This window comes from Rhinolophus hipposideros (genome assembly GCF_964194185.1).
Source record: "Rhinolophus hipposideros genome assembly, chromosome: 23".
NCBI classification, from domain to species: Eukaryota; Metazoa; Chordata; class Mammalia; order Chiroptera; family Rhinolophidae; genus Rhinolophus; species Rhinolophus hipposideros.
In genome coordinates, this window is record NC_138069.1 from 24,209,428 (window position 1) to 24,237,136 (window position 27,709).

Sequence of the window (27,709 nt, forward strand, 5' to 3'; positions counted from 1 at the left end):
AATGATTGTTCCAAGTCACCGACCAGTAAGCGGCAGAACTGGGATATACACGCCAGTCCTGTGACTCTAGAACCCCAGCGCTTCCCGAGGCACTGACTGCCTCCCCTCTTGGTTTCAGCCTCAGGAAGGAGGTCATCTTTAGTGATTGTAGTGAGGGTGAGAGAGAATGTTATAAAATGTTCCCCAGGAAGGGCTTCTGAAACATTTTCTGAAATATTAGCTGAATTGAAGGAAACCGAGACTCAGAGAGAATCAGTTGCATTTGATTGTTGGTTATTCATTCGTTATAATCATGTCTTGCTCGCCTCCTTTGTGCAGAGCATTCAACTTTTTCAGATTGTTCATCTCTTCACGTTTTAATTCCTGCTCATGTCCGTACTAACGTCTGTAAGCCCTCCTTCTGGGTTACCAGGGGGTAGCCAGGGCCCTCAAGGTAAGCCCACTGCACTGCTGGAGACGAACTTGAGTGACAGTGGCCTGAATTTGGATCATACGCCTGGGGCTCTTCCTGGGTAGGCTGGCTTCCTGAGACTCGCCCAGGGCAGATGTGTGCTAAGAAACCATGTGTCTAATCACTGTGCTTTGCTAGACAGACCCTTAGCCATTGGTCTCCCTCCACCTTTTTTTGGAAAAAACTAGGGTGTAATCTACCGGTAGTAAAATTGACCTGTTTTTTTAAGTGTACAGTTTGATGAGTTCTGACAAATGAATGCAGTCATCTGACCACCACCACTTCCATAAAGATAGAGAAGTTCCCCAGTGCCCTTTGCAATCCATCCCATCTCCACGCCCCTCGGCCCTTAGCAACAACTGATCTGATTTTTCTGTCTTTAGTTTTGTCTTTTCTAGAATGTCATATAAATGGAACCGTAAAGTATAGTCCCTTCTCTGTGCTTCTTTCACGTAGCATAATGCTTTTTAAATTCATCCATATTGTTACATGTATCAGTAGCTTGTTTCTTCTTATTGCTGGATAATATTCATTGTATGGATGAACCACAATTTACTTATACTATTTATTTAGCAGTTGATTGATGTTTGGGTTGCTTCCAGCTTTATGAATAAAGCTGCCATAAATATTCATGTACAGATCTTTGTGTAAACACGTTTTTATTTCTCTTGGGTAAATACCTAGGAGTGGAATTGTGGGGTTGTATGGTAACTATATACTAACTCTATAAGAAATCGGAAAATGGTTTTCCAAAGTGGCTGTGCTATTTTGGATTCCTACCAACAGTTTTTAAAAGTTCCTCCATATTCTCACGAATACTTCATATTGTGGTCTTTTTGATTTTAGTCATCTTAATGGATGTGTAGTGGTACCTCACCTGTGGTTTTAATTTGCATTTGCCTAATGACTGAAGACATTCTGCATCTTTTCCTGGGCTCATTTGCCATTGGTCTATCTTCTTTAGTGAAGGATTTATTCCGATACTTTTCTTCTTTTAAAATTTAGTTTTTAAAAAAGTTTTTTAAAGCTTTTTATGTTGAGGTAATTATAGATTCACAGCAAGGTGCAAAGCAATGTATAGGGAGGCCCAGTGCACCCTTCTCCACGTCTCCCCCAATGTCGACCTCTTGCATAACTATAGTGCGTTATCAAAACCAGGAGATGGACGTTGGCACAATCCACAGAGCTCATTCAAAGTTCTCCAGTTACATGTGCACCCATTTGTGGGCATGTACATGTGTGTGTAGCTGTAAACAATTTATCACATGTAGCTTCCTCCACTACAATCAAGATGCTTCACTCTACTATCACCACAAGACCCCTTCCTGCTACCCCGTTACAGACACACCCCCTGTACCCTCCCACATCCCTAAATCCTGGCAACCACAAATCCATTATTCAACTGTTACCTTATTTCATGAATGTTATATGTATAAATTGAATTATACTGTGTGTATCCTTTTGATTGACTTCTTTCACAATATAGAAGGGCACTTAAGTCCTCCCATATTCCAAGCCAGCCCATCAGAAATTCCCACCGTTGCCTAAATACCCAAAACATTTAGGCCTCCACTTTAGGCTGTTCTCTTAGCCTAGCTGGCCCTTCTCTCTGTGCTAAATCCGAAGTTCAATTTTAAGACCCACCTCAGATGGCTTCTCTGCTTTCTAGAACTTTCCATACCTGTGTCAGTCAGAATTTATTGTTCCCTCCCCAGCAATGCATCACGTCTTTTCTCTGGTTAGCCTCATCCCTACTTATGCTAGAGAGACGAAACCACTTGGCCTCTTTCCCGAGATCGTGAGCTGCTTGAAGCGTTGATCAGATCAGGCTTATCTCCCACTGCCTGTCCGTGGGGCTGATCATGTATCTGGAATTGGTTGGTTACTAAATTCATTGTGGTTGCCTTCAGTAGGGAGTCATACCCTCGCCTGTAAGGAGATGGTTTCACTATATTTATTTTGAGTTTTGTACCAGTCTAACGGAGCACTTTCCTTGGTTGGACACTGTAGATTTGTTGAGGGATCTGGAGAAAATTCTAAAGCTTGTCTTTTCCCAGCCTGGTCCCTGAGAAAATTTCTGTTCTTCATTCAGTGAGACAGCCCTTGCCTCTTCTCCGGACAGAAATGGTAGAGGCCATCCGGGGACTTTCAAAGTCTGTCCTTAGACTGCCATGTGGGCCATTATTCAGCATGTAGGCCTGGTGCCCTCACAGGTTGGCATTTCACCAGTGCATCGTGTGGTACAAGGAAGATGGGTTGGCTGGTCTATATTGAATTAGCTGTGGGCCCTCGGCCAGTCACTCTAATCTGAAAATTTTACAGACTGTATTGTTTTTCCCTCCATAATATTCACCCCAAAGAGAGCGGTTTTCCTCCCGAGGTCTTTGGCTCTGCCCTTCTTCCTCTCTAATACTAATTTTTCAAGGTTGTAGCTATGGCTTTACTCCTACTCCCAAATCTCATATGTCTCCCTCCAGCACTGCTCTGGTTTCTGGAAGACACATTTGCCTTCTCTCTAAGGCCTTGAAAACCCCCATGAGGTGGTGCAGTTGTGCAGGCCTGCCCTCACCCCATCGCCACCCGGAGGAGGGGTTGCCTCACAATTCCTTTGCTGTTTGTCCTGGTGAATTCCAGCTGCCCTTCCTCATAGGACATGGTTTCAAGTCCTGCTTCCCACCTCCTTCCTGGCTACCCTCCTCTAGCAATGCTCGAGGTTGCTGTGTCTCTCTTAAGGGCCCACCTCAGAACTGGAACCAGGATTCCAGGAGTGGCCTGCAGGGTTGAGCAGACTCCATCTCCCCAAGTCCGGGCACCCCGGCTGTTAATACCACCTAGAATTATAGTGACGTTCTTGGCGTCTGAACTCAGTTGAATCATGAGACTGAGCCAACTCCTTGCTACTGTTTCTCAATCCTCTGATGTCTTCTATTTATTTTGTTTCCTGAACCCAATGTAAGGTATAGATCTGGAGTCACTCAGCTCTGGATTGACTGATGGCCGTGTCACTCATCAACCGGGTGACTTCACTTTAAGTTACTAACATGTTACAAGCTACTGAATTTCTGTGTGCTGATGCAGCTCCATGTGTAAAATGGAGATGATAGGACTTACCTTCTGGGGTTTTTGTGAGGATTAAATAAGACAAGTCCTGCCAAGTCCTTGCCCAGTTCCTGATGTATAGCGAGTATGAGGTGGTAGTGAGGATGAGTATGGTGAAATGTAAAAACGCCCAGCCTGGAAGTCAGGAGACCTGGCTCCCTGCCGTTCTCTGCCACTCTTATGCTGTGTCAGACTTAGGATGTTTGGAGTCCCGGGGGCTTGACATGGGAGAGAGCATTTCCCTGAAAATGGGCTTTTCCTCAGCTCAGTAGGCTGTGTCTTGACTCCAGAGAGCCCTCTGGTGGCCCATCTGTGAAGGTGCAGGCTCCAGAGGGCAAAGGGAAGGAGAGGCCCGGTGGGCACAGGGGTAGGCTGGGTGGAGAGAGGCTCCCCCATCCCCAGGCTCCCCCATCCCAGCATGGGAGACCCCCACGCTGGGTGTTGGACCTGAGCATGGATCTCATCTCTGTGAAGTTGTAGCTGTGGCCTTTGGACAAACCCCTCCTGCTCTGCGGGCTCCTCTAGCAATGCTGGAGGTTGCCTTGTCTGCCTTAAGCCAGCCTCTGAACTGGAACCAAGATTCCAGGAATGGCCTGGAGTGGAGCCCCAGGGTTGAGCAGACTCCATCTCCCCAAATCCGGGCACCCCGGCTGTTAATGCCACCTAGAATTATAGTGACATTCTTGGCCTCTGGAACATGGGGAATGAAGATGAACTAGATCACTGTTTCTCAAAGATGAATGAGGGGGCCACTGGATAGTCATTTAAAAAAAAATCTGAATGCTAGAAGAAATACTAACTTTCAAATCCTGTAGTTAATGGATATTATCTTTTTTAAGGTGAGTAAAATACATTTTTTTAAAAATCAAAATACGCTAAAAAATATATTAAGTAAATAATAGTATAGGTGGTATTCTATCAGGGTAAAAATCGTAAAAGCGGTAAGGCGCAACAGAAATTTGGGCAACACTAGACTGGATTATTTGTGATTTCCTGAACAGTTCTGATGTTAATTCTACTTGTATACCACCTGGCCTTATTTCCTAGCAAATAATCACCATTTATTGTTTATGCTGCTATAAACTCTTTATGTTTATTCCTCAGAATGGTATTATGAAGCAGCTGTTATTTACTATCTTAGTTTTACCGAAAAACGAGAGGCCAAGTCATACCTGCTCGAGTTAGTGCGGGGCATTCCAGGTTCGGTGTTACCTGCAAGTCCTACACAGACCACAGTTGCCTGGTGATGTTCACATCCCGCCCCGCCTCAGCGGCCATACACTGACGCGGGGCACCACTGTCACGTGCTGCATACGGTTCTGGCGGGGATCAGGAGTCCTGAAATATGATTCTGGGCCTTTCACTAACCTGCTGGTTAGCGGACTTACGGACTAACCATGGACAGTCGTATCAGAATTAGAGGCGTTTTTTCCAAATAGTGTCATGGACCCCACTCCCAGAGGTTCTGGTTTTGTACGTTTGAGGTAGGACTCAGGGATTTGTGTTGTAGCCGTTTTGCTAGATTCGGGAATCACGGTGCTTGATGACTTCTAGGTTCCCGTCCAGCCCCCCAATTCTGTGAACCTGAGCTTGGAAGGGCGTAAGGACCCTTGTGCTCTTCCCTTGACCCAACCACAAACAGGGTAAGTGACACAGAAAATGACAGTAAAAAAAGATACTTTATTGTTAGAAAAAAAATTGACCATGAAACCATGCACCCCGTCATTTGTCACTCACACTCACAGGCGCGCGCACAGCCGTTAAGCACTCACACAAATATGCTCTCACCCACACAGCTCCCTCTCGCTGTAAGCAGCAACCCTGTGGGTGAGAGTCTCTTGTTCTTCCTTTTGACTTTTGTCTCCAGAAACAACACATGAAAAGGCAATGGACCGGAGAGAGGGATTGGCAGGCGAGGGAGTGGCGAGGCCACCGGAATTTTCTGGTCCCTGCCACTCCTGGCTACATACGTTCTACACATGTACACACACACTATACACAGGCACCCACATGTGTAGACACGTGCCCACATTGACCCTCCATGCATAGGGCGGAGTCACTGTAGGTAATACTTAGATTGGCAGGCATCTGAGACGGAAGGGCAGGCAGGGGCTGGGTGTCCAGTCTGAACACTCTGCTATGTGGCACCCTGCCTCCACCCTGCCCAGAATGGACATTCTGAGTTCCTTGCGTCTAGGGAAGAAAAATCCCCTTGAGGCAACGCATCCCGACAGCAAGGTTGAAAAGTGCCTAAGAATTTTAAAAATGAAGAATTATGTCTTTTCTGCCTTTGGCCCAAAGTGCTTGAGAAACTTGGGATGAAGAACCCAGAGTTCCATGAGGTCTGAATTCTTTACCAAAGAAGGTCCAGGGCGGCGTGAATCCTGGCCGGCCCTGGCTGGTAGCAAGTCCTGTGACTTAAAGAGGCAGAGGACGCTGCTCGGTTGGAATCTGAATTTGAGGAGTAGGACCTCAAGAAGACTGAGGCCGAGTGATGCTCCTCGGGTCCCCTTGTGGCCTTCATTCATCGTCTTATCCCCAGTGCCCAGCACAGTGATTGGCAGGGAGCAGAGGCTGCAATGGAGGTGCGAATGAGGCAGGGAGCTTAGGTGACTTTTGGTAACTGCTCGCCTGCTGCTCACCTCTCAGCTCCTAGAGACACCCTGTGGCGCTCCAGGGTCAGCGACCCTGGGACTTCCTCTCTTGAGCGGGTGGAATGGTAGCCTGTGAGGCACGAGTCTGCCTCTGCCTCCAGAATGGAGCTGTGGGCAGGTGTGACAATGCACCCTGACAGAGCTGGCCCGGTAGTGCAGGCCCTGCCTCGCTAGGGCCTGAGAGATGACAGGTCAATAAGACACGCTGCCTCTGGCCCTTACCAGGAGTCAGTTTTCCTGGGTTTCCAAGGTAACTGCTCTGTGCACCCCCTTTCTGCTGGGGGCCCTAGTGCTGTTTCTGGAGCTCTACCCTCAGCTTCCCTCTGTCCTCAGGGACTAGCTAGGGGTCTGGAAGAGCACATTTCAAGGTATGGCAGCCTGGCCTGGGTATGGGGGCTTCCCTCCCATTTTCCCAGCCACACTCCACTCACTGCCTATAAGACAGGAGGAAGGGGCCACGTCAGCTGGCCTCCCACCTGCCTCCCTCTGAGGACAGCTAGAACATGACCTCCTCACAGCTCCCATAATCACTCTCCACCATGTCAGAGCCCTCGTAGTTGGGGGGAACCTGGGGCTGGCCCTGGCCTGTGGGAAGCCCACCCCCCACCTCGCAGTCGGCATAAGAGGGTCCGGCCCTGCTGAGGCGCATACTCACCCCCTTATAGTCCCCCTCTGCCAGGCAGGGCCCTCCCCCGCCCTGCCGGATCTGTGAGTGGTAGTAGCTGATGGCTGTGTACTCATTGAGACAGGGGGCCAGCAGGCGCTCCCGGGGACTGGGGGGCCGTGGGGGCATCAGATCTTCCAGGTTCTGGTTGCTATAACGGGGTGGGAGAGGTGCCCGCTTGTTTTCCAGCACCAGTGGGAAGGGGAAACCCCTGTAGAGGCTAGTGGGTTCCGGCATGACGGCTGGGGTCTGGTGGTGGTGAGGTGAGGGCGGCAGAGGGCCCTGGGTCACTTCCGAGTGGGGGTGTTCCCAGCGTTCCTTCCTGGAGTAAGTCGGGGGCCAGACCGTGACTCTACCTGGGTACGCTGAAAGAGAACAGCAAGATAGGGTGAGTGTTGCGTTTCCCTGATGAAGGTTCCAGCTGGCCTGATAGCTACTGTCTATGACTTAGCATGTGGTGGAGACAGCCCAAGAAGAGGGTGGGTATGTGGCCCATCTATGCGCGGTGTCTCTGGCAGCTTAGGTTGATATCTAGAATCCAGCAGGGCCAAGTGTAAGGCCAGAGGTTTAATCCAAAGTCCGCCCATCTTGCCAACATGTGCCATGATCAAAGGGCCCATGAACAAGGGGAGACTATGGATGGCACCGTGCAGCCCACCCCGAGGGCTGGAGACAGCATCTCCATCCCAAGTCTTACTGGTGGGTTTCGTCTTGTTAATTGAAGGAAACAGACACACGTTTCAGAGTAGGTGTGATGGCATATATCACAGAGAGTGACTAAACGAAATGTGTCTTAGAAGATTGGAGACCGGCCGTCCTTGGTCCCAGCTGTGTCCCTGCTACTGAATAGTCAGTTGGGTGAGTTAGAAAAGGTCACTGCCTCATGATGGGCTCTAGCTACCCTACTGACAAAAAGTTAATGAAAATACCTGTTTTAACTATTGGTGAATAAGACAGAAAATATAAAGTCCTTACATATTCACCTCCATTTGAGCCAAAGATGAGAGGGGGGGTGAAGGTCCCTATTCTCAGCCAGCCAGGTCTGACCCAAGGTTGCTGCACCTCCAGACTGGGCGACCAGAAGCTTGGATGCTGCTTTTCTTTCCCTTCCCAGAAGCACTTGTGTGCTGTTCACCGCACGGCTCCTACCCACCCCATCCAGGCTCCCTCGGTCCGTGTGGACATCCACACTATGGAGTGCCTTGGAATGTGGGCAGTGGAGGGTGACGCAGCAGAGTCTGAGTCCTGGCGTCCGTTCTAGTCCGAGTGCACTGTGACTTGGAACACATCCCTTCACACCCCACACCAAGGCACTGGACTAAGGGTGGCCCCAATCCCTTACACCTCAGGGAATGCAGTCTTTGGGTTCACCACCCCCTCCCATCCGTCCCCCAGGCTGAGGGTCTCCGCATATACTGACCCATCTCCTCGCCTGACCAGGTCCTCTTAATGACGGGCTCATTATCAGCCCGGGCAGGGGCTGCGGCCGGTGGCAGTCTGGGAGGCACACTGCAGACCACGGGCTGCTGCTTAGAGCTGGGTCCAAAAGTGACCAGCTCGTTCGGAACTGACGTCTTGCTGGGCTCTGCTTGGTTCAGATTGTTGCAGGAGCTGGTGCTCAGGGGGTTGAGCTCAATGGCGGGCATAGCTTGGGTATCAACACCAACACTCCTGGCCAAGAGGTCTGGGTCTTCCATGGCCACGGGCTTGTGAGACTTGCAACGGCGGCAGTAGAAGAAAAGCCCCACTGTGCTCATAATGGTGAACAGTAGGGCCACTATGATGATCAGAATCTCCAGCTGGCCCCAGTCCCCCTTTTCGATGTCAGGGGTGACGAGGCAATGTCCTTCTGAGCAGCCTCTTGCTTCCATTTCACACCTGCAGAGACAGAGAAGTAGGCAGAGGGCCGAGTCACTGTATTGCCCTTTCCACGTCCCCTTACAAGGGTCTATGGGATGGAGACCCCTGCACTCAAGCCTGCCCCCTCCAATTTTCACCATCATCATCATCATCATCATCATCAAACACATCAACATATCAACTTCAGAACTTTGCATCCTCTTCTACCGTGTTTCCCCGAAAATAAGACCTACCTGGACAATCAGCTCTAATGCGTCTTTTGGAGCAAAAATTAATATAAGATCCGGTATCATATCATATCATATCATATCATATCATATCATATCATATATCACATATTAATTATATCATATTTTATATTATATATTATGTTATGTCATGCCATATCATATCATATATCATATATTAATTATATCATATTATATATTATATATTATGTTATGTCATGTCATGTCATATCATATCATATCATATAAGACCCGGTCTTATAGTAAAATAAAACTGGGTCTTATATTACTTTTTGCTCCAAAAGAAGCATTAGAGCTGATGGTCCGGCTAGGTCTTATTTTCGGGGAAACACGGTAGTAAGGTATAGGACTCAGCCACACCCTCATTCATGACCATTGGGATCTTGGCTCTGAGCACGTCCATTCTTTTCACCCATGAGATCTAGGCATTGGATATACTCTCCACCAATGAGATGAGATTTCCAACCATACATATACAGCGGTGGAGGCAGCCGACATGCCCAGCTGCCCTGTAGCAATCATGTCCGGGTTCCAGACACAAGGCAGCAGTCACCCAGCACTGGTGACTGGACATCACCAGCAGGTCACGGGAACCCCGCGTGGCCCTGCACAGACTTTACACTGGGCAGCTTTCTCAGGGAGATCACTGGGGACAGTGTGACCTCTCAGGGTACCTTCAGCTTGGTGTTCCATGGCGTAAGGCTCTAAGGAGACTTCTGCAGCCAGCTGTATCTACTTTTGAAAAGATGTTGGGAAAGGCTCCCTCCATCCCCCTTGAGTCCAAAACATTTCCCAGTGCCTAAAATTTCACCAACAGTTTGTCCTTTGGGGTTTAATGCTGTCCTCCCCAAATTCTTCTTTGAAAATGCAAACACCACTTTCAGATGGGAAGTATCCTCCCAGCACACCTACAATGCAGAGCATTGCGCACTGCAAAGCCGTAAGTGAAGTGCGGCTGGAAATGCCAGTTACCGAGAAAAAGGACTTGGGTCATAAACACATAGGGGAATTTGGGGTAATGTCTTTCCTTCTCAGGGCCTCAGTTTCCCCATCTGTAAAATGAGTGGGTCGACTACTGGCTCTCTTATGTACACAATGACAGCAAGGGGCTCCTTTGCGAGTTTGTAAAAAAATAGTATCCCAGGCCTCATTCCTTGGAGATTCCAATTTAGCTGGTTCAGGGATTTGTTTTTCACCAGTCTCCCTCATGATTTTTTAAAGGCTTGCAAATTGGGGAGCCATAAAACCAGATAATTGTGAAAGCCTCTCGACCTCTAGGATTCAAGAGATGATTCTCCTTCCCTTTATAACAACCCCCCCACCCCACCGCCCAGGCCAGCATAATATGAGGCACAGGTAGCTTGCAGTGGGGTTGGAGACCCACAGCAGTGCCTGTACCAAGGGGTCATTGTCCCCAGGTGGCTTTCTGGGAAGTCATGGTCCAGAGCAAGAGAATAAGAACTGGAGCTATTTTTAGACTTCAGCAAAGATCAGCACCGCCTGAGGCGCTGGTGAGCAGTACAGATTCCAGGGCCGCAGCCTGGAGAGCCTGATTCAGTAGGTTCAGAACAGGGCTTGGGAAACCTGTCTAACAAGCACCTCCGTCTCCCACTGCTCTGAAGCAAGTGGTCAGAGGGAGAAGCCTTGCCACATGGAAAAGGCTGAGAAGCCAGGTCCCGGAGCACTCAGCCCTTCGCCCCGCATTGGCCTCTCTAGAGGTCAGAGTGCAGAGATCATTCCCTAACGGTGTTACAGCCAGGCTGAGGAGCCAAAGGCAGGGGACTCTCCTGTGCTCACCTGTCTCCCGTGTACGGGTGCGGGCAGCTACAAGAGGCTCCCTCAGGGGAGGAGATGCAAGTCCCACCTTCCAGGCAGGGTGCCACAGTGCAGTTCTCTTGTCTTTGTTCACAGTGCTTCCCAGAGAACTGTGGGGGACATGTGCAGACGTAGCCTGGGAGGAGGAGAAGGGAGGTGAGAGAGTGCACTGGCCTAGCAGTTAGGCAGCCCGGGCTGAGCGGCCCTCCAGGATGGAGGGGAGGGCTCAGCATGTTTGCAGACACATTGTCCACATTTATTGAGTGCCAAACACCACCTTCGGCTCTGGTGCCCTGCTGGGTAAGAAGATTTGATCCCTGCCCGCAGACACCGTCCTGCCCAGTAGAGGACAGCATTTAAGGAATAACGCGTAACGTCCTAGACAACACGTATTCAGTGCTAGTGTCCTAAGAACCTTCCTGGATGAGCTCATTGGATCTCCATGACCACTCTGAGATCGGTTACTGTTATCCTCCTGATCAGGGGACAGATACCAGTTGATGGCAGGTGAGGAAACGAGGCACAGAGCAGTATGACTTTTCCAAATGGTGACACAGCTAGGAAATGGCAAAATTGGGATTCAAACTTAGACAGTTATATATACTGTCAATATATTAGTAATTATCATAAAAATTCGTTTTATTGAAGGGGAGTGTTTTCCTGGAGGGGGTTTCCCAGAGGAGGTGCTATTTCAGTTGAGACCCGAAGGATGAATAAAAATTAGTCAGGCAAAAAGATAGAAGGGCAAAGAGGAAGGCATTTCAGGCAGAGGAGAACGTGGGCAAACGCTTGGAGGAGAGTGTGACAAGTGTCGGGAACTAAAACAGCACGAGGGGTGGTGAGCCTCCTGCAAAAGGGGGAGCGGAAGCTGCAGGCCCCGGATATGGGAGCGACCAGGGCATTGGCTATTTGAGCCACATGCAGGAATTAGGAATCGGGACTCTATGCGAACAGCAGGGGGAAGGCACTGCAAGGTTCTAAGCAGTGAAGTGATGTGCTCATATCCGCGCTGTACAAAGATCACTCCGGCTCTCCTCCCCCAAGATGCAGGTGGAGGGAGAGAAGTAGGAGAAGGGAGGTGGCTGGTGTAGTAGGAAAGGTGAGAAACGACAGGAGCTTGAGTCAGAGTGATGGCAGTGGGGATAGAGAGAAGCGATGGACTCCTTCGACATTTCAGAGGTAGAAATGACAGTACTATGTGTTAGCCACACAAAAATGGGAAAACAGGATAATGCCAACTGTTGACAGGGATGCAGAGATCGCATGCACTGTTAGTGGGTGTTAGGGTGCTGTGGGCATGCTGGAGTCGTTTGACCCTATTTAGTCAAAATAACGATTGGCATACTCTGAGTACGTGAATTCCATCCGCGCGCGCGCGCGTGTGTGTGTGTGTGTGTGTGTGTGTGTGTGTGTATGAGGGAGGTGCTCACGCAGGTTCACAAGAAGCTGTGTATGAAGCTGCTCATGGCAGCATTGCTATTGGAGGTGGGATTTTGAAGCCACTAGTGTCCATTGCTGGGAGAGCGGAGAGGGCCAATGTGGGTGCATGCCCATCGTGGAGTGTGGAGCTGCAATGACAAGGAATGGATGAATAAGGATGACGTGCGACAGCGTGGGCGGAGAAGTGTAAAAGACGATGCCTCACTTACCTACATTAGAAGTTGAAGCGTGTGAAAAACAGTACGAGGCATTTGGCAGGAACTCATTTAACAACGCTAAGTGTTTACTTATGGGTTTGGGGAAGAGGGATGGCAGTGGAACACAGATTAAAAAGGAATAAGAAAGAGAAATTTTGCACGGACCGGTGATGACACGAAGATGTGTGATGAACACAACTTTCTACACCAGAGGTCCCCATTCATGCCCTTCCCCCATCCAAAAAAAAGTAGAAAGAAAGTTCTTATTGAGGAAGCATGAAGACTCCTGGCTTCCGCTGGTGTAGACCTAGCAGATCCCAACCTGCTACTCACCAGGCAGTAAGGAAAAGAGAGGGGCGTGTGGAACCAGGAGGCAGACTGCTTCACCGAGATCTGGACCCCGAGCATGCCTCCCTCACTTAACCTCTGGGTGACCTTGAGCGAGTTCCTTTACCTCCCTGGGTTTCCCTTACATAGCCCAGCAGTTTCCTGAGCTGTAAAACAGAGCTATTAATGGCTCTCTTCCCTCCTTCCCTCCCTCATGGGGCTGTGGTGAAAGAATATACTTTGTAAACTCTGTTGTGACATGATTGCTAGTCCAACATGTCAGGGTCCTCTGAAGAGCTTCCTGGAATAAGGCGTCACCCCCCAGCCCTTACCTTTCCCGTGGGCCTGTGAGCACGTCCCACCATTGAGACACGGGTTCTGGCTGCAGTCGTCACTGGGGAAGCAGCACTGGGTGAGGGCCTGCCTCTCCAGCAAGCCTGCTGCCTTCCTGCCATGGGCCAGCAGCTCCAGTGCCTCTCCGTTGAGCATGACCGCATCCAAGCAGCCTTCGAAGCCCTGAGAGACATTTGGGGGAGAATGCGAGAGGACAAGGCCGCCCAGAAAGAGGTCTCGCTCAGGCCTCAGACCCTGGCAGTTCTCTGGGAGCACAAGGGAGTCGTTGCCTGTGCCATCCACCAGCAGGCGAATGGAAGTGTCCGTCTCCTTCACCAGAATGGAGTGCCACTCTTGGTCATTCACGTGGCGCCAGGAGGCAAGAGTTCCATAGAAACCACCGGGGCAATGGTATTCCAGGTGGAGCACTCCATTGACCAGCTGCAAAGAAAACCCAGATGGCCATCAGCAAAGCTACGAAGTCCTTATAAAAAGCCCTGCTAAGAGGCTGCCCGTGCAAAGAATGTTGGTGATATTTTCATGGGTGTGAGGGCTAGTGTTAGGTGATTTTCAGGGCTGTTTTGGACATTGTGTTTGTAAAGTATGAAAGCTTCCTGTCTATGGTCTCATTTGGCCCTCCCCGTGGTCCTTGGGGTGTTCTGGGCAGGGATGACATCTCCGTTTCACAGATGAGGGAACTGAGGTCCAGAGATGCCTTGCTGTCTTTAAGATTCTTCTTCACAGGTTTTTTAAGTCTTCTACATTCCTGAACATTGGCCTTCAAGGATACAAAAAACCTCCCTCTTACTCCCACTCCCTGTTCAGCAGTTCAGCCGATGAGGGCAGATATGAAAAGCCAGCTGTCTTCTAAAGGCAGACAGAAGAGAGATTTGCAAAAATGTAAAACTATGCCTCTCTTTTCTCATTTTGGAAAATGTCATTATTTTTCCTAAAAATAGGGTATTTATGTTCACATGTAATGGGTTTCTTAGTATTTTTGAATGACTTCACAAATAAAGATTTTAACATTTGCCGGTTTTAATTTCTAATACTGAAAATGTCAGTAGCTAGAACCCACATACACAAAACTTCCTTAGGATCGTCAATCATTTTTTTTTTTTTTTGTCAATCATTTTTAAGAGTCAGAAAGTCCTGAAATCAAAAAGTGTGAGAACCACTGGGTTAAAATGTCCCCCAAGAAGTAGGACGACTTGTGGTCAAATATATTTTTGGTCACTCTGGGTTAGGTAGAGCTTTCTCTGGCTGAAATCTGAAGATCCAGCCCAGTGTTTATTGGGAGTTAGCCACCTTCCTGATTTTTGCCCTGGTTCAATACCATTATTGACTTTAAAAGGAAACTTACTATTGTACAGTAAATAGAAAAACAATACATCTTGTCATTAAGAAAAGAGAATGACAAAAATAAGTACAACTCAAGACATTGTCCTTAAATCACTCCTTTGACTTGACCCAGGACCATCTTTTCACTGTCTCTCACCTCCTCAGCAACTCCTCTCCTTATCCAGCTCAAATTCCATAGCCAAATTCCTGTCGCCCTCTTATTTGGTAGAACTCACTTGGCAAACCCACAAATCTGGTAAAACCTGGTTCTCCTCCTACTCTCTGTGAAGATGATGGAGCTGAACCTGGCTGGAGAGAACCATGCAGCCTTGCCTGCTGGTCTCCCTTTAATTTCATGAGCGTGAGTCTGAAAGGAGCCCTTCATGCTGTCCGACAATTGTACTATCTTCCTCAGTCCATTCACTCTCCCAGATAACTATTTCCACCACTTCTCTCTCCTCAGACCCATAATGCCTTGCTTCCCATCCTCACTCTCGGCAGTCAGATGGGAACGTGGAGGCACTCGCCCACTCACTTCTGTCCACGCGGGTGAAAACCCGTCTCTCCAGCCTTATGTACTAGATCCCACGCCTTTTCCTTCCTCAAGGACAAGGTTCCAATGACTCTCTGTCCTCTTTTCTACCTCTTTGTTCATTCTCTTCTGGGTCATCCCAATACTTGTCATACAAACATTAGTGCTCTAATCTTTTTGTAAGTTGACTTGACCCCACGTTTCTTGCCAAATATCACTTTTTTTCTTTGCTCCTCTTTGCAGCAAAATTCCACCCCCACCCACCACAGCAGCGAAACCCTCGGTGTCAGGGGATTCGGTGACCTCTGTGTTGCCAAATCCAGTGATTAATGTCACTTCCCATCTCACTTGACCTCTCAGCAGCATATCACCCAGCTGATCCCTCACTCCTTCCTTCTTGATACGTGTCCTTCATTTGGCTTCCCAGATAAAATATTCTCTTGGTTTTCCTCCAGCATCATTGGTGGCTCCTTTTCAGTCTCCTTTGTTGGCTCCTCCTTGTGCCCCGACATCTAAATGTCAGAGTGTCTCAAAGATGAATTGCTTGATCTACTCTTTTTAATTGACACTTTTTGGTGATCTTCATCTCTAGCCCAGACCTTTCTCACAAACACCAGACTTGTTTACCCAGCCCCACTTGGAGGTCTAATAGGTAGTTCAGACTTCCATGTGCAAAACTGAACTCCTCCCGCCCAGACCTGTTCTACCCTTATCCTTCCCCAGGTCTGTTGGTGGCAACTCCATCCATTCTAGTGGCTCTTACTCTTTGCTTTCCCTCCCAGCCCTCATTCAATTCATCAGGAAACCCTGTTGGCTTTCCCTCCAAAATCTACCCAAGATCTGACCTCTTCTTGCTAGTTCCACTGTCATTACCTTGATCTAAAACACCGATATCTCTCATTTGAATTATTTCCTTTTGGCTGGGTCTCTCTCCTTCCATGCTTGTTCCTCTAAGATCTGTTCTTAACACCGTAGCCAGGAGGACCCTTTTTGCATATGTTAATTATCTGATCAAAAACCTTCTAATGCCCTCCAATTTGCTCAGAATAAAACCCAACATCATTAAATGGTCTATGAGACCTTTATAGATAGGCTTCCAACCCATTATATCTCTGACCTCAGCTCCAACTACTACTGTCCCCCTTGCTCACTTCACTCAAGCCATATAGACCTCTGGGTTGTTCCTTAAACATGCTAAACAATCTCCTGCCAATTACTACTTCCTCTACCTAGAATGCTATTTCCCCAGATGTCTACATAGCTAACTTCCTTGTCCCTTCAAATTATTGTTCAATTATGATTTCAATGAATCCTTCCCTGACTGCCTTATTTAAAATTGCAAATCCCGACACTCCTGATTCCCCTTAACCTTTATTTATGTTCTTTTAACCCAAAGCACTGATCATATTTGGACAAACAATAATTTTCTGATTTATTATGTTTATCATTAGTCTCTCGGTGGGATTTTCATCTTATTCCTTTATGAGACTCAAGCACCTAGAACAGTGACTGTCACATAGTAGATAGTCAATAAATGTTTGTTGAATGAATTAACGAACTGCCAAAGTCTGTTTCTCTTTGTCAAGGTGGGAGATTGGCATGTGTGCTAAAGGTGTAAAAATCAGGAAGGTAAACTGAGACTTTCTAGATGACATAATCAGATGTACTGGGAGACTATTCGAAAGGAAATTATTTTTCTTCCATGTAATTCCATGGAGCTTAACGCTGGGCTTGTCATCTTGAGCACTCCAGTGGTAGCCGCTTCCCCCCTCTTGTGACTAGCTGTTCTATTACTCAGCAAAGTGATACAAAGCACCGGGGCCGGGTAGTCTCCCCCAGCTCTCTTTCTATCTTCAGAAACTCTCTCTTATTATTGTGCTTGAACATGTGTGTTTAGGTGGGGTGACTGTGGCCATCAGGACTGGAAAGTCTTGTGTCCTGGCCCAACGGTCACACCCAGCACCCCTGAAAACCATGGCCAGATTTCTTCATACAGACTGGCCTTCTGGGTCATGCGCATGCCGCCCCCACCTCCTCGGCCTGGTACACTCATGTGAACTCTCTCGGGCTGGCAGTGCCTTACCTTCAGGGTGATACACACTGTCCCATTGCTGAACAGGAGAATGGCCTGTGACTGCAGTGTTTTCAGACGGAAACGGACGTGCCAGTTCTGAGCCTCTGGGAGACTGTACCGCCCAAAGCTCTGACCGCTGAACCTTGCGGCTGTACCTGTGAAAACAACCAGAGGTGTCATCTCCATGTGAAGTGGTCCCCACAGAACCCTCGAACTGACTTTGTCCCATTCAACCCTTACGGGGCAAGCAGAGTCATTGCTCATTTTATAGATGAAGAAATGAGGCTGGGGGCTTACTTGTCCAGGGTCACACATCTGGCTGGGCCCGTCACCTTGCACACCTTCCTTTTGCCCCAGGGACCCCTGCCCTGGGTCCCAGCCAGGGTCAGAAATGATGAGCTCAAACCATTAAGAAAGCAGGAAATCAAGCCAAAAATGTAACCAATCAAATGTGTGGAAATCAAAATTCCTGTCCTACATAGTTTCCATGTTATTTCTGACATCACTTGGAGAATAAAGAGGTAGAATGGGAGAGGGTTGTGCATATATGTGTGATTTCAGGAACACCACAGGGGTGGGTTTTTTTGTCCTGAGAATCTCCTTCATCATTAGGTATGTCATCATTAGGGTTAGCACTTCTCAGATGAAATGCTGCTGAGAAGCCACGAGATAAAGAAGGGGTATTGTCAGACCATGTGGCCAAAACGTCTGTAAAGCCCTCATACTCCACCCCCTGCAAGGCTGCTAATGGGAACTTGCATAAGGGGGCTGACACATCGCCTAAACTTGAGTTTCTCATGCTTTCATAGCCCTTGAAATAGCATTCTATGGAAGCCCTTTTTGGGAAATGCTGTATTACATGAAGCGCTGCCCTCTCCAGATGTTTAAAAATCCGCCCTCTATTCTGTGATCATGGATTGGAAGAATCAACATGGTTAAAATGACCATATTACCCAAAGCAATATACAGATTTAATACGATCCCCATCAAAATCCCAGTGGCATTTTTTAAAGCAATAGAACAAAAAATCATCAGATTTGTTTGGAACCACAAAAGACCCCAAATAGCCAAAGCAATCTTGAGAAAAAAGAACAATGCTGGAGGTATCACACTCCCTGATTTTAGCTTGTTCTACAGGGCTGCCATAATCAAAACAGCATGGTATTGGCAGAAAAACAGACACATTGACCAATGGAATAGAACTGAGAACCCAGAAATAAAACCACATAAATATGGACAGATAATTTTTGACAAAGAAGCTAAAACCATACAATGGAGAAAAGCCAGCCTCTTCAATAAATGGTGCTGGCAGAATTGGAAAGCAAAAGAATGAAACTGGACTGCTATCGATCACCATGTACCAAAATTAATTCAAAGTGGAAAAGATTTAAGCATAAGACCTGAAACAATAAACTGCATAGAAGAAAACATAGGTTCTAAACTCACGGACCTTGGGTTCAAAGAGCATTTTATGAATTTGACTCCAAAGGCAAGGGAAGTAAAAGCTAAAATAAACAAATGGGACTGTATCAAACTTAAAAGTTTCTGCACAGCAGAAGAAACCATTGACAAAATAAAGAGGCAACCAACTGAATGGGAGAAGATTTTTGCAAACAGTGCCTCTGATAAGGGGCTAATATCCAAAATATACAAGGAACTCATGAAACTCAACAACAAACAAAAAAACAACCCAATTGAAAAATGGGCAGAGGACCTGAAGAGACATTTCTCCAAAGAGGACATACAAATGGCAAATAGACTTATGAAAAAATGTTCAACATCACTAGTCATCATAGAAATACAAATAAAACCCACAATGAGATATCACCTCACCCCAGTCAGAATGGCTATCATCAACAAGACAAATAGCAACAAGTGTTGGAGAGGCTGTGGAGAAAAAAGAACCCTCATACACTGTTGGTGGGAATGCAGACTGGTGCATCCGCTGTGGAGGGCAGTGTGGAGGATCCTTAAAAAATTACGAATAGAATTACCATATGGCCCAGCAATCTCTCTCCTGGGTATCTACCAAAAAAACCTGAAAACATTTATACATAAAGATATATGTGCTCCAATGTTCATTGCAGCTTTATTTACAGTGTCCAAGACATGGAAAAACCAAAATGTCCTTTGATAAATGAATGGATAAAGAAGTTGTGGTATATATACACGATGGAATACTATTCGGCGGTAAGAAAAGATGAAATAGGATTATTTGTGACAACATAGATGGATCTTGAGATTATAATGCTAAGCGAAGTAAGTCAGACTGAAAAAGCAGAGAACCATATGATCTCACTGATATGTGGTATATAAACCAAAAACAACAAAAGAACAAAAACAAATGAGAAACAAAAACTCATAGACACAGACAATAGTTTAGTGGTTACCAGAGGGTAAGGGGGGCGGGGGGGTGGAAGGTGAGGGTAAAGGGGGATCAAATATATGGTGATGGAAGGAGAACTGACTCTGGGTGGTGAACACACAATGTAATTTATAGATGATGTAATACAGAATTGTACACCTGAAATCTATGTAACTTTACTAACAATTGTCACCCCAATAAACTTTAATTAAAAAGAAAACATCCACCCTCCCCAGGAGTGAGTTCAGCTATTAAATCCCTGTGAATAAACTTATAGTTGTCAGGGGAAAGGATTAGTGGTACAGGCCCCAGAGACCTAGGGAAGAAGAATTGTTGAAGGGAGGGAACAAGGCCAAACGGAGCAAGAAAGCCCGAGGCACGTGGGATTATAAAATCCTAAGAGGCTTGTCATACCATAGGTCTGATTCTCTCTGACGCTGGCAGTTCTATTGTAGTAGCTCATTATTGGATGGGATATTGAAGGTGGTCTAGACCAGGAATTCCCTGGAGAGTCTTTTCAAATCCCGAATGCCAGGCTCTACCCTCAGAAAGTATGGCTCAGTCGTTCTGGTGGCACATGGGAACCTGTATTTTAAAACTCTCCCCACCATGGGTGTCGGACTCCCCTGAAGGGAGGTTTCTGAGATGCTGGTTGTGTTCGGATCCTTAATCTAGGTGGTTACACCCGTGTATTTGGTCTGTGAAAACTTGTACACTTATGCTACCTGCATCTATCTTTCTGTGTGTCATATTTCACTAAAAAATTTTTTTTTTCATCAGAACTTCTGTCTAAGTGTTTCTGGCGATCTCTGAGCCAGCCCATCTAGTATTTCTGGTGCAGACCACCTGTTTCATTGTTGCTTGAGGTGCTGGTTAAAGATGCCAGTTCCAGGCCTCACCCAAACAAAAAATTGGAGGTGACACCCAGGAGCAAGTCTCTTTAAAAGCATACTCCCTGGGTGATTTCAAACAATCTTGAGTTTTAGAAACTCTGTCCGATGCCAGGTGGTCAAGAGAGAACCTTTAGCCATCACAGCAGCCGACTCCAGGGCAAGACACACAAGAAGGGAAACCCCTACCCCGACACCCACAAGAGTAGCTCACCAAGAGTAGTAAATCCAGTATTCCCCTGCTCCCCAGAAAGTCCACAAATCTTCCAAGAAAATGTCCTAATGCAAAGCCGGTGGCCCGTAAAGGGTAGGCCATGCCAGGCAGGGGACGATGGCGAGCTGGAGGCGAGGTTATTCTCTTTGTGCCAATGCTCATGAGCTGGTCCAGTGCATTGGTCTTAATGCCAGGGGCGCTGGGGTGAATCCTATCAGAAAACAGTTCCTGAAGAGCTCAGGCTTTAGAGTGGTATTGGATGGAATAAGCAGCCCCTCACTGGCAAATGAATACATTCTAATCCCATACCTCAGTTTCAACTGTAGGTGGAGCTGTGACCCTGCTTTGTAAGGTTGTGGTGACAAGGAGTTGAGGTAACCTGTGCACAGAGTCTGGCACATAGCAGGGTCCTTATAGCAGCAGCAAATGCTACCATGTAAATGGCAGCCATTGTTGATGAGATGCTTATGATGGGTCAGCCAGTGGTTAAGTGCTTTTATATCCATTAAGTAATTTACTCCCCAAACCAAGTCCGGGCGGCAAATGGTAATATTTTCATTATTTTATGGATGAGAAACTAAAGCCCAGAGGATTTTAATAACCCACCCAAAGTTACACAGCTAGTACCGTGTTTCCCTGAAAATAAGACCTAGCCGGACAATCAGCTCTAATGCGTCTTTTGGAGCAAAAATTAATATAAGACCCAGTCTTTTATTATATTATATTATATTATATTATATTATATTATATTATATTATATATCATATCATATCATATATCATATACCCAGTCTTATAGTAAAATAAATCTGGGTCTTATATTAATTTTTGCTCTAAAAGATGCATTAGAGTTGATTGTCCAGCTAGGTCTTCTTTTCAGGGAAACACAGTAAGTGATAGAGCTGGGGTTTAAACCTGAACTGTCTAGTCTAAATCTTGAAGTTATACCCAACCACCAGGCTATAATAATAATAGTGGGTGTATTAGTAATTCTTGTTTGTCGACCACTTTCTCTATCAGGCACTTTTCTAAGGAAGCACTTGATATTGGATACCCATTTAATCCCTACAAAGGCCCAAAGGTACAGAGAAGTTTAATAAGTTTCCTAAGATCATATGGCTGGCAACTGGCCGAGCTGAGACCAGACCTAGGCAGCTTGATGCTGGTCGATAATCTTGGCTGTGCTGCTGAACGGCCTCTCGTATTCTTACCGTTATTTTCAAAATTCCAAAAAGGGGCTGGGTTCCGGGTGCTCTTCTGTGTCTAGATTTTGGAGGCCACGCCTGCCCCGTGGTGGTCCCTGGCTGGCAGCCCTTCCAACTTCCCGCTAACTCCCCTGCGGCGCCTCCCTGCGGTGTCCATCCCTAGAGTCAGCTGGCTGTGCCCACAGTGCTGCTTGCCCTGGGGAAGGCCCATTTCTCACCGTTGCAGGAGCAGTTTCTCTCCAGGCGGTGCCGAGGGGTTAGGATGCTGAGCCTGGCGGTGCTGTACGTGGGCCCGACCCTGGGGCCCAGTTGCACTGTCTCTTGGCAGAGCTGCCCCTGGCAGCTTGGCCCATGGCAGGGCACCACAGGCATAGCTGACCTCATCTGAATTCCCATCGAGTGCTCCATCTCCTTGGCTGAGCGAGTGATGATGGTGGCCAGCTCCTGCATCTTGTGGAAGGTTCTGGAATGCCCCTCAAAGACCAGGAGCACATCCACCCCAGCCATGGCCTCTGTAGGCTGAAGGCTGGCCAGGTGGATGTTGGCTCGTTTGATGTCCAGCTTGTTGCTGAGGAACCTCTGTAGGTTCCGCCAGTGATCGCTCACCAGCTCCTCTGGGGTGAGCTGATGGAAGCCCATCCACATGCTCTGCTGCAGAGCCTCCCGCCCCACGTGCCACACATGGACGTGGACCCCAGCACTGGTTGTGAAGGTCCCATCGCTGACCGTGACGTTGAAAGTGTAGCGGCCACGAGGCAGTCCCTGGGTGGCGATAATCGTGCCATCGGCTGCGGCCACTGAGAAGAGCTTCCCCAGGGGCCCCTCCGCTGCCAGGCTGTAGGTCAGTGTGTCCTGCGGGTCTCCATCTGTAGCGTGGATTTTGCCCACCAGGCCGCCCTGGAACTCCTCCTCGCCGACGGTGATGAAGACCTCCAGTGGGAGGGCGGAGGGTGGGTAGTGGCTCTGCTCTGTGACGTGAACTCTGACCGACGTGGAAGATGAGAGGGGAGGGACACCGCTGTCTGACACCTGTGGGCATGACAAGCGCGGCATTACCAGAGGATGGAGCTGTCTGTGGCCCAGAGGAGGCCATGTATCTCTGCTTGAGGGCAGGCTTAGCATGTCGTCGCTTTTGAGAAAGAAAATAATAACCCCAAAAGCAGTGAAGGTTTTGTGGAGGGAATTACCACGTGGTAAAACTTCACTCCATTTCCTCATTTTCCATCTCCCTGAGCTTCTCCCTGAATCCCTCCAGCTAAACGATCAGGCCTCCTTCCTCTTGAACTTCTCTCTTTCCTTAAGTGAGTCATCAAATGTCTCTTAGTGATTCCAATGTGTGTCCTATGTGGCCTCTGTCAGCCTAAGGAGGTTCTCTTTGGGATTTCCCTGTAGCCTGTCATTGGGCTTGGGTGGGGGCAGGCATTTCTTCTTTAGCTCAGCCAACAAAGATTTATTGGGTGCTTTCCACGGGCCAGGCCCTGGGCTAGGATTGGGAGACAAGAGACAATAAATACGTGGCTAAATAAACCAGAGAATGTCAGCTTTGCATCAAGTGCTATGGCAGAAATAATCGGAGCGCTGTGACAGAGAGATCTGAGGAGTGACAGACTTAACTTAGACGAGGTGGGAGGGAAGGCGTCTGTGAGGAGAGGACCCTTGAGCTGAGTCCTGAGGGATGGGAAGACGTGGGGACAAGAGGTGACAGAGGGATCAGCCTGCAGGTGGGAAAGCATGTGGTGCGCTTCACATAACAGGAAGGGGCCACTGTTTCCGGAGCGGTGGGCAGGGCAGAGGGCCGGAGGTGAGGGAGAGGGAAGCAGGGACACTGATGGACTGAGGAGCCCCGGGCTGCATTTCATGTCACAGCCTTGAAAAGCCGTAGGAGGTTTTAAGCAAGGCCGTAACATGACCTCATTGAAACAAGGAAAAGAAGGTAAATAAAACGTTCATTTCCCTTTTACATTTTACCAAGCTGTCCCTGCAACTTGCTGCTCAGACTTAGCAAGGACGAGGCTTTGCTTTCCCTCCTCTGTGACGTTATCACTTTCCTAGCTGTCAACAAGGGTCTCCACAACTTTCCTGGCAGCAGTATCTTGTTCACGTACAAGATACTGAGTGGGTAAGCAAGATGTCACATTACAGTGACTGCTGGGAATTGTGCAGAAACACTGATGAAATATCAATGGGAACAACAACAATGAATACTCCTACTAAGTATAATGCGTAACTAACATTAGCTGCGTACAAACTGCGTGCTTTAAATGCTTTAAATGCTTTAAATGCATGATCATTGTTTGTCCTTACGAGATAAGTACCATGAAGTCTCCTATTTTACAAAAGATGTGTATAACTGTGGCCCAAAGAGGTCAAGTAGCTTGCCCAAGGTCATACAGCAGGTAAGGCTAGAGCAGAATCTCAACCTGTGTCCGTAGTCTATTTCTTTGCTGGCTTATTGTACCTACCAGTGAATGGAAGTGGAAATGCAGGACAAGTTAAAGAAATGCTGATGATATCAATAGTTGCTGATTGTCTGGGCCAGGATACAGAGGTCAGGAAGCTGTTTCTCTCTCTCTCTCTCTCTCTCTCTCTCTCTCTCTCTCTCTCTCTCTCTCTCTCTCTCTCTCGGCAATCACATCCATGCCCTTGGCGTTGAAGACCCTCTACATTAGCCCACACCTGTCCTCTGAGCTGCAGACTCCCTCCCACTCTCACCTGCCTATTGCACACCTCCACTTAGATGTCTCATGGACACCTGAAAGGTAACTGGTGCAAAACGGAGCCTTCCTTTTACCCCGTGGACCTGTCCTTCTTCCACCGCACAGTCTTCCCAGTCTCATAAATGGCCCAACCCCAGTTTTCATTAGAGCCAAGAATCTGGGAATCATCCCCGACCCTTCTCTTTTCTCTCTCCCCCCATATCCAATCCATCACTAACTTGTGTTTAATTTCATGTAAAACTTGTCCCAAATCCATCCACTTCTTGCATGTACAGCACCACCTCAAGGTCTCAGTAACTACCTCCAGTTTGGATGACTTCTCTGTTATTCCTCAACCACTCTTGCCCCCTCCCTTCACTCTCTAGAAATTCAAAATGGAGTCTTCTGGGACCCAAGAAGGGCTACTTCCCTGTCTGAAATCCTGAAATCACTTCTCATTGCACTTAGATTCGAATCTAAAAGGATTACCCAGGCTTAGAATTAGGATGACTCTACTTCCTGGCTCGCCCAGGCCAGTCTTAATTGTTACCTGTTGGGGATCAATTATCACCTATTAACTATTTTTAGTGTCTCTCTCACTCTCAAGAGCATCACAGTTTGGACTTCAGATAATACAGCCACTGGAGCTCTGAGGCCTCCATGATCCGCCCATCCCATCGCTTCAGCCTTATTCCCACCACTGCTCACTGTGCTCTGGCCCTGTTTGCCACATCTCAGATCCCTTCAAACTCTTTCCCAGCTTCAGCCTTTGGCTCATCTTGTTCTTCCTGCCTGTGACACTCTCCTGCCCATTTTTCACATGGTTGGCTCCTTGGGTCTCCGCTCAAAATACCCCCTCTTCATGAGGAATATATATCTCCCGGTGCCTTCTGAGCCCTCGTCACTTTCTTTCTGCATCTATCTATTGTTTATCTCCGTAATTAGAATAAAAAACCAACGAGGACAGCAACCATCCCCTTCTTTCCCTCCGCTGTATAACTAGAAGGCAGCATAGGGCTCGGCATACGCTAAGTGCTCAACAAATATTTGTTGAAAGACTGACTGAATGAATGAGTGACTAGCTGGCTGGCTGAATGGATACATACATCATCCTGAGCCCAGAGAAGTTCACAGGATAGCAGGGTTCACTAGAGTTGATATTTAGGAAAGCGATTTGGGGGAGGGGAGATGAAATGAGGGAGAAATGTTTGACCACAGTGTTGGCCACTTTTATTGGGCAATTCTCATACAACTCCTAACAATACCACCATAATCTCCTACGCATGTATATCTGTTCTCTTATTTGACCCCACACCAGTTCTCTGGGGTAAGCCTTTAATGAGACCTGAGGTTCAGAGAGCTATCCTGATCCAACTCAAGGAGTTAGAGCCAGGGTTCTCTGCCTGGGTTCTGGGGTCAGAGGGCTTGGTTGAAAGCAGCCCACCTCTGCCACTTCCTAGTAGTATTACTTTGAGCCAGTCACTTAACCTCTGTGTGCCTCCGGTATCACGTCTGTAAAGGAGGGGGTGATAACTGCCTGCCCTAAAGCGTGTTGTGAGGATTTCATGCAACGACACGTTTATCACTTAGCCCACTGACTGGCACACAGTAAGGGCTCTGTACATTTGTTTCTAATAACAGACATACCTAGTGCTATCGCCTGCACATTCGCTGTCCCCATGGTTACCACTGGTGGCCCAACACAGCTCTCACCTGGATCTGAAGCTGATACCATTCCTGGGCTCTCCTGCTCAGGCCCATGGCAGTCACCAGCCATCCCTCTGGGGTCACTCGGAAGGCAGAGCCATCGTTCCCCTTGGTGATGTGAAATGAGTAGGGGGGGCCATTCTCTGGGGAGTCTGGGTCGCTCAGGACCAGCTGCAGGACTTTGCTGCCGATGGGGGAGTTCTCCTGAGACCGAGAGTAACAGGAAATCAAAGAGCACAATGAGACCCAGTTCTGCCCCTCACTTCTTTCTGGATCCCCTTCTCTAGGGGAGTCCTCAGCACTCTGGCTGCTCCCAGGCCTGCCTTCCCTTTGAGCTGGCATTCACTCTTTCTACCCACCTGTGAGTTATTGTTGGCTTTGTCAGTCTAGACCAGGGCAAGGTCATAGCCACCCTTCAGGTGGACTGAGACCAGTGGTAAGCAACCTCGGCCAGGAGGGAAATGAACGGAGGATGGGTTCATGATACCTTGGGAAGCGCATGCGTACCTGGACAGAGGTGCTGTAATTGAGCTGGAAGAATCTCGGTGGATTATCATTGACGTCAATCACGCGGACAGTGACATCTGTGTCATCATGCAGGGGGGGCTGCCCGCTGTCTGTGGCTCGGAGCCTCAGGGAATAGCTAGAAGTCTACAGCAAGATGTCAGTGGAGAGTTAGCAGTGAGACCCCTCCATTCTGCCCCCGATCATCCCTAATGTTTTCAGAAAAATAAGATGGAGACACTCCCCTGTGCCCGCCCCCATTGTCCAACCATAGCATTTTTAGGGCCCAGGTTCTGGAGTTCAGAAATAGGTTTGATTTCCAGTTCAACCACTGATTAGCAAAGTGAGACCTTGGCAAAGTGACTGAACTTCTGTGAGGATGACATCAGGACCCACCTCTTAGGATTACTTTAAAGACCAAGCGGCATCATGTAGTAAAGCACGTAGCAAAGTTCCTGGCACCAGAGCAGGTGCTCAACAAATGATCACTTATTGTAATGATCTAACGATCCCGGGTCAATAGTGAGAAGCTGTTCTGAGCTCCTCCATGGGACGGTAAGGGTCACTCAGTCCCTCTCCTGCCTCTGGCCTCACAGGCCACAGAGATAACAAGTTGGAGAGACTGAGGGCAGGTGTGGAGAAGTGTCAGGATGGGGCATTGACAACAGTCCCCCCTCTGGACCTGCAGCGGGGCTGTATTCTGCTCTGATGAGCTCAGACTGGCCCCTCCCACGTGACTCACCTGCTCCCAATCCAGGGCCTTGGCCACCTGTAGCTCCCCCTTCTTGGGGTGAATGTAGAAGTGCCCGAGCTGGTTCCCTCCTACCAGGCTGTAGGTGATGTCACTATTTAGGGGTCCATCTTTATCAGTAGCTGACAACTGCAATGGAGGGGGTTATGGTTGTGAATGGACAAGCAAGAGGGACCAGAAAGGAATCTTGGCCCTCGGAAAGGCAGGGGGCACAGACATGTCCCCACCCCAGTGAGTGGCCCACTGTCATCCATGCCAAAGGAATCTCTTCGTTTATACCCTAGGATGGACTGGAGCATGCCGTGGTTCATTCATTTACTCACTGACTCCTACTTACAGGATG

The 27,709-nt window shown here is 48.0% G+C and overlaps 2 protein-coding genes across 9 annotated transcripts in view; one reads left to right on the forward strand and one right to left on the reverse strand.

The window, feature by feature from the left end:
• The window catches only part of LOC308491562 (ras GTPase-activating protein-binding protein 1), a 296,580-nt gene that overhangs the window by 44,571 nt on the left and 224,300 nt on the right, over positions 1-27,709 (forward strand). Inside the window, exon 11 of one of the 8 annotated variants that reach the window (XM_081035384.1) lies at positions 17,081-19,348. The exons of the other annotated variants lie outside the window; for them this stretch is intronic. Coding sequence (XP_080891510.1) covers positions 17,081-17,082 — 2 coding nt within the window. The 3' untranslated portion in view covers positions 17,083-19,348. Of the gene's footprint in view, positions 1-17,080; positions 19,349-27,709 lie in introns of those variants that run through there. 8 annotated transcript variants of the gene reach the window in all.
• FAT2 (FAT atypical cadherin 2) overlaps positions 5,212-27,709 on the reverse strand; it is a 54,739-nt gene continuing 32,241 nt past the window's right edge. The window contains exons 15-23 of the mRNA XM_081035380.1: positions 27,358-27,495; positions 26,619-26,762; positions 26,118-26,315; positions 21,927-22,737; positions 17,045-17,190; positions 13,088-13,529; positions 10,774-10,927; positions 8,289-8,746; positions 5,212-7,233 (exon numbers count right to left, since the gene is read on the reverse strand). Coding sequence (XP_080891506.1) covers positions 6,701-7,233; positions 8,289-8,746; positions 10,774-10,927; positions 13,088-13,529; positions 17,045-17,190; positions 21,927-22,737; positions 26,118-26,315; positions 26,619-26,762; positions 27,358-27,495 — 3,024 coding nt within the window. The 3' untranslated portion in view covers positions 5,212-6,700. The remainder of the gene's footprint in view (positions 7,234-8,288; positions 8,747-10,773; positions 10,928-13,087; positions 13,530-17,044; positions 17,191-21,926; positions 22,738-26,117; positions 26,316-26,618; positions 26,763-27,357; positions 27,496-27,709) is intronic.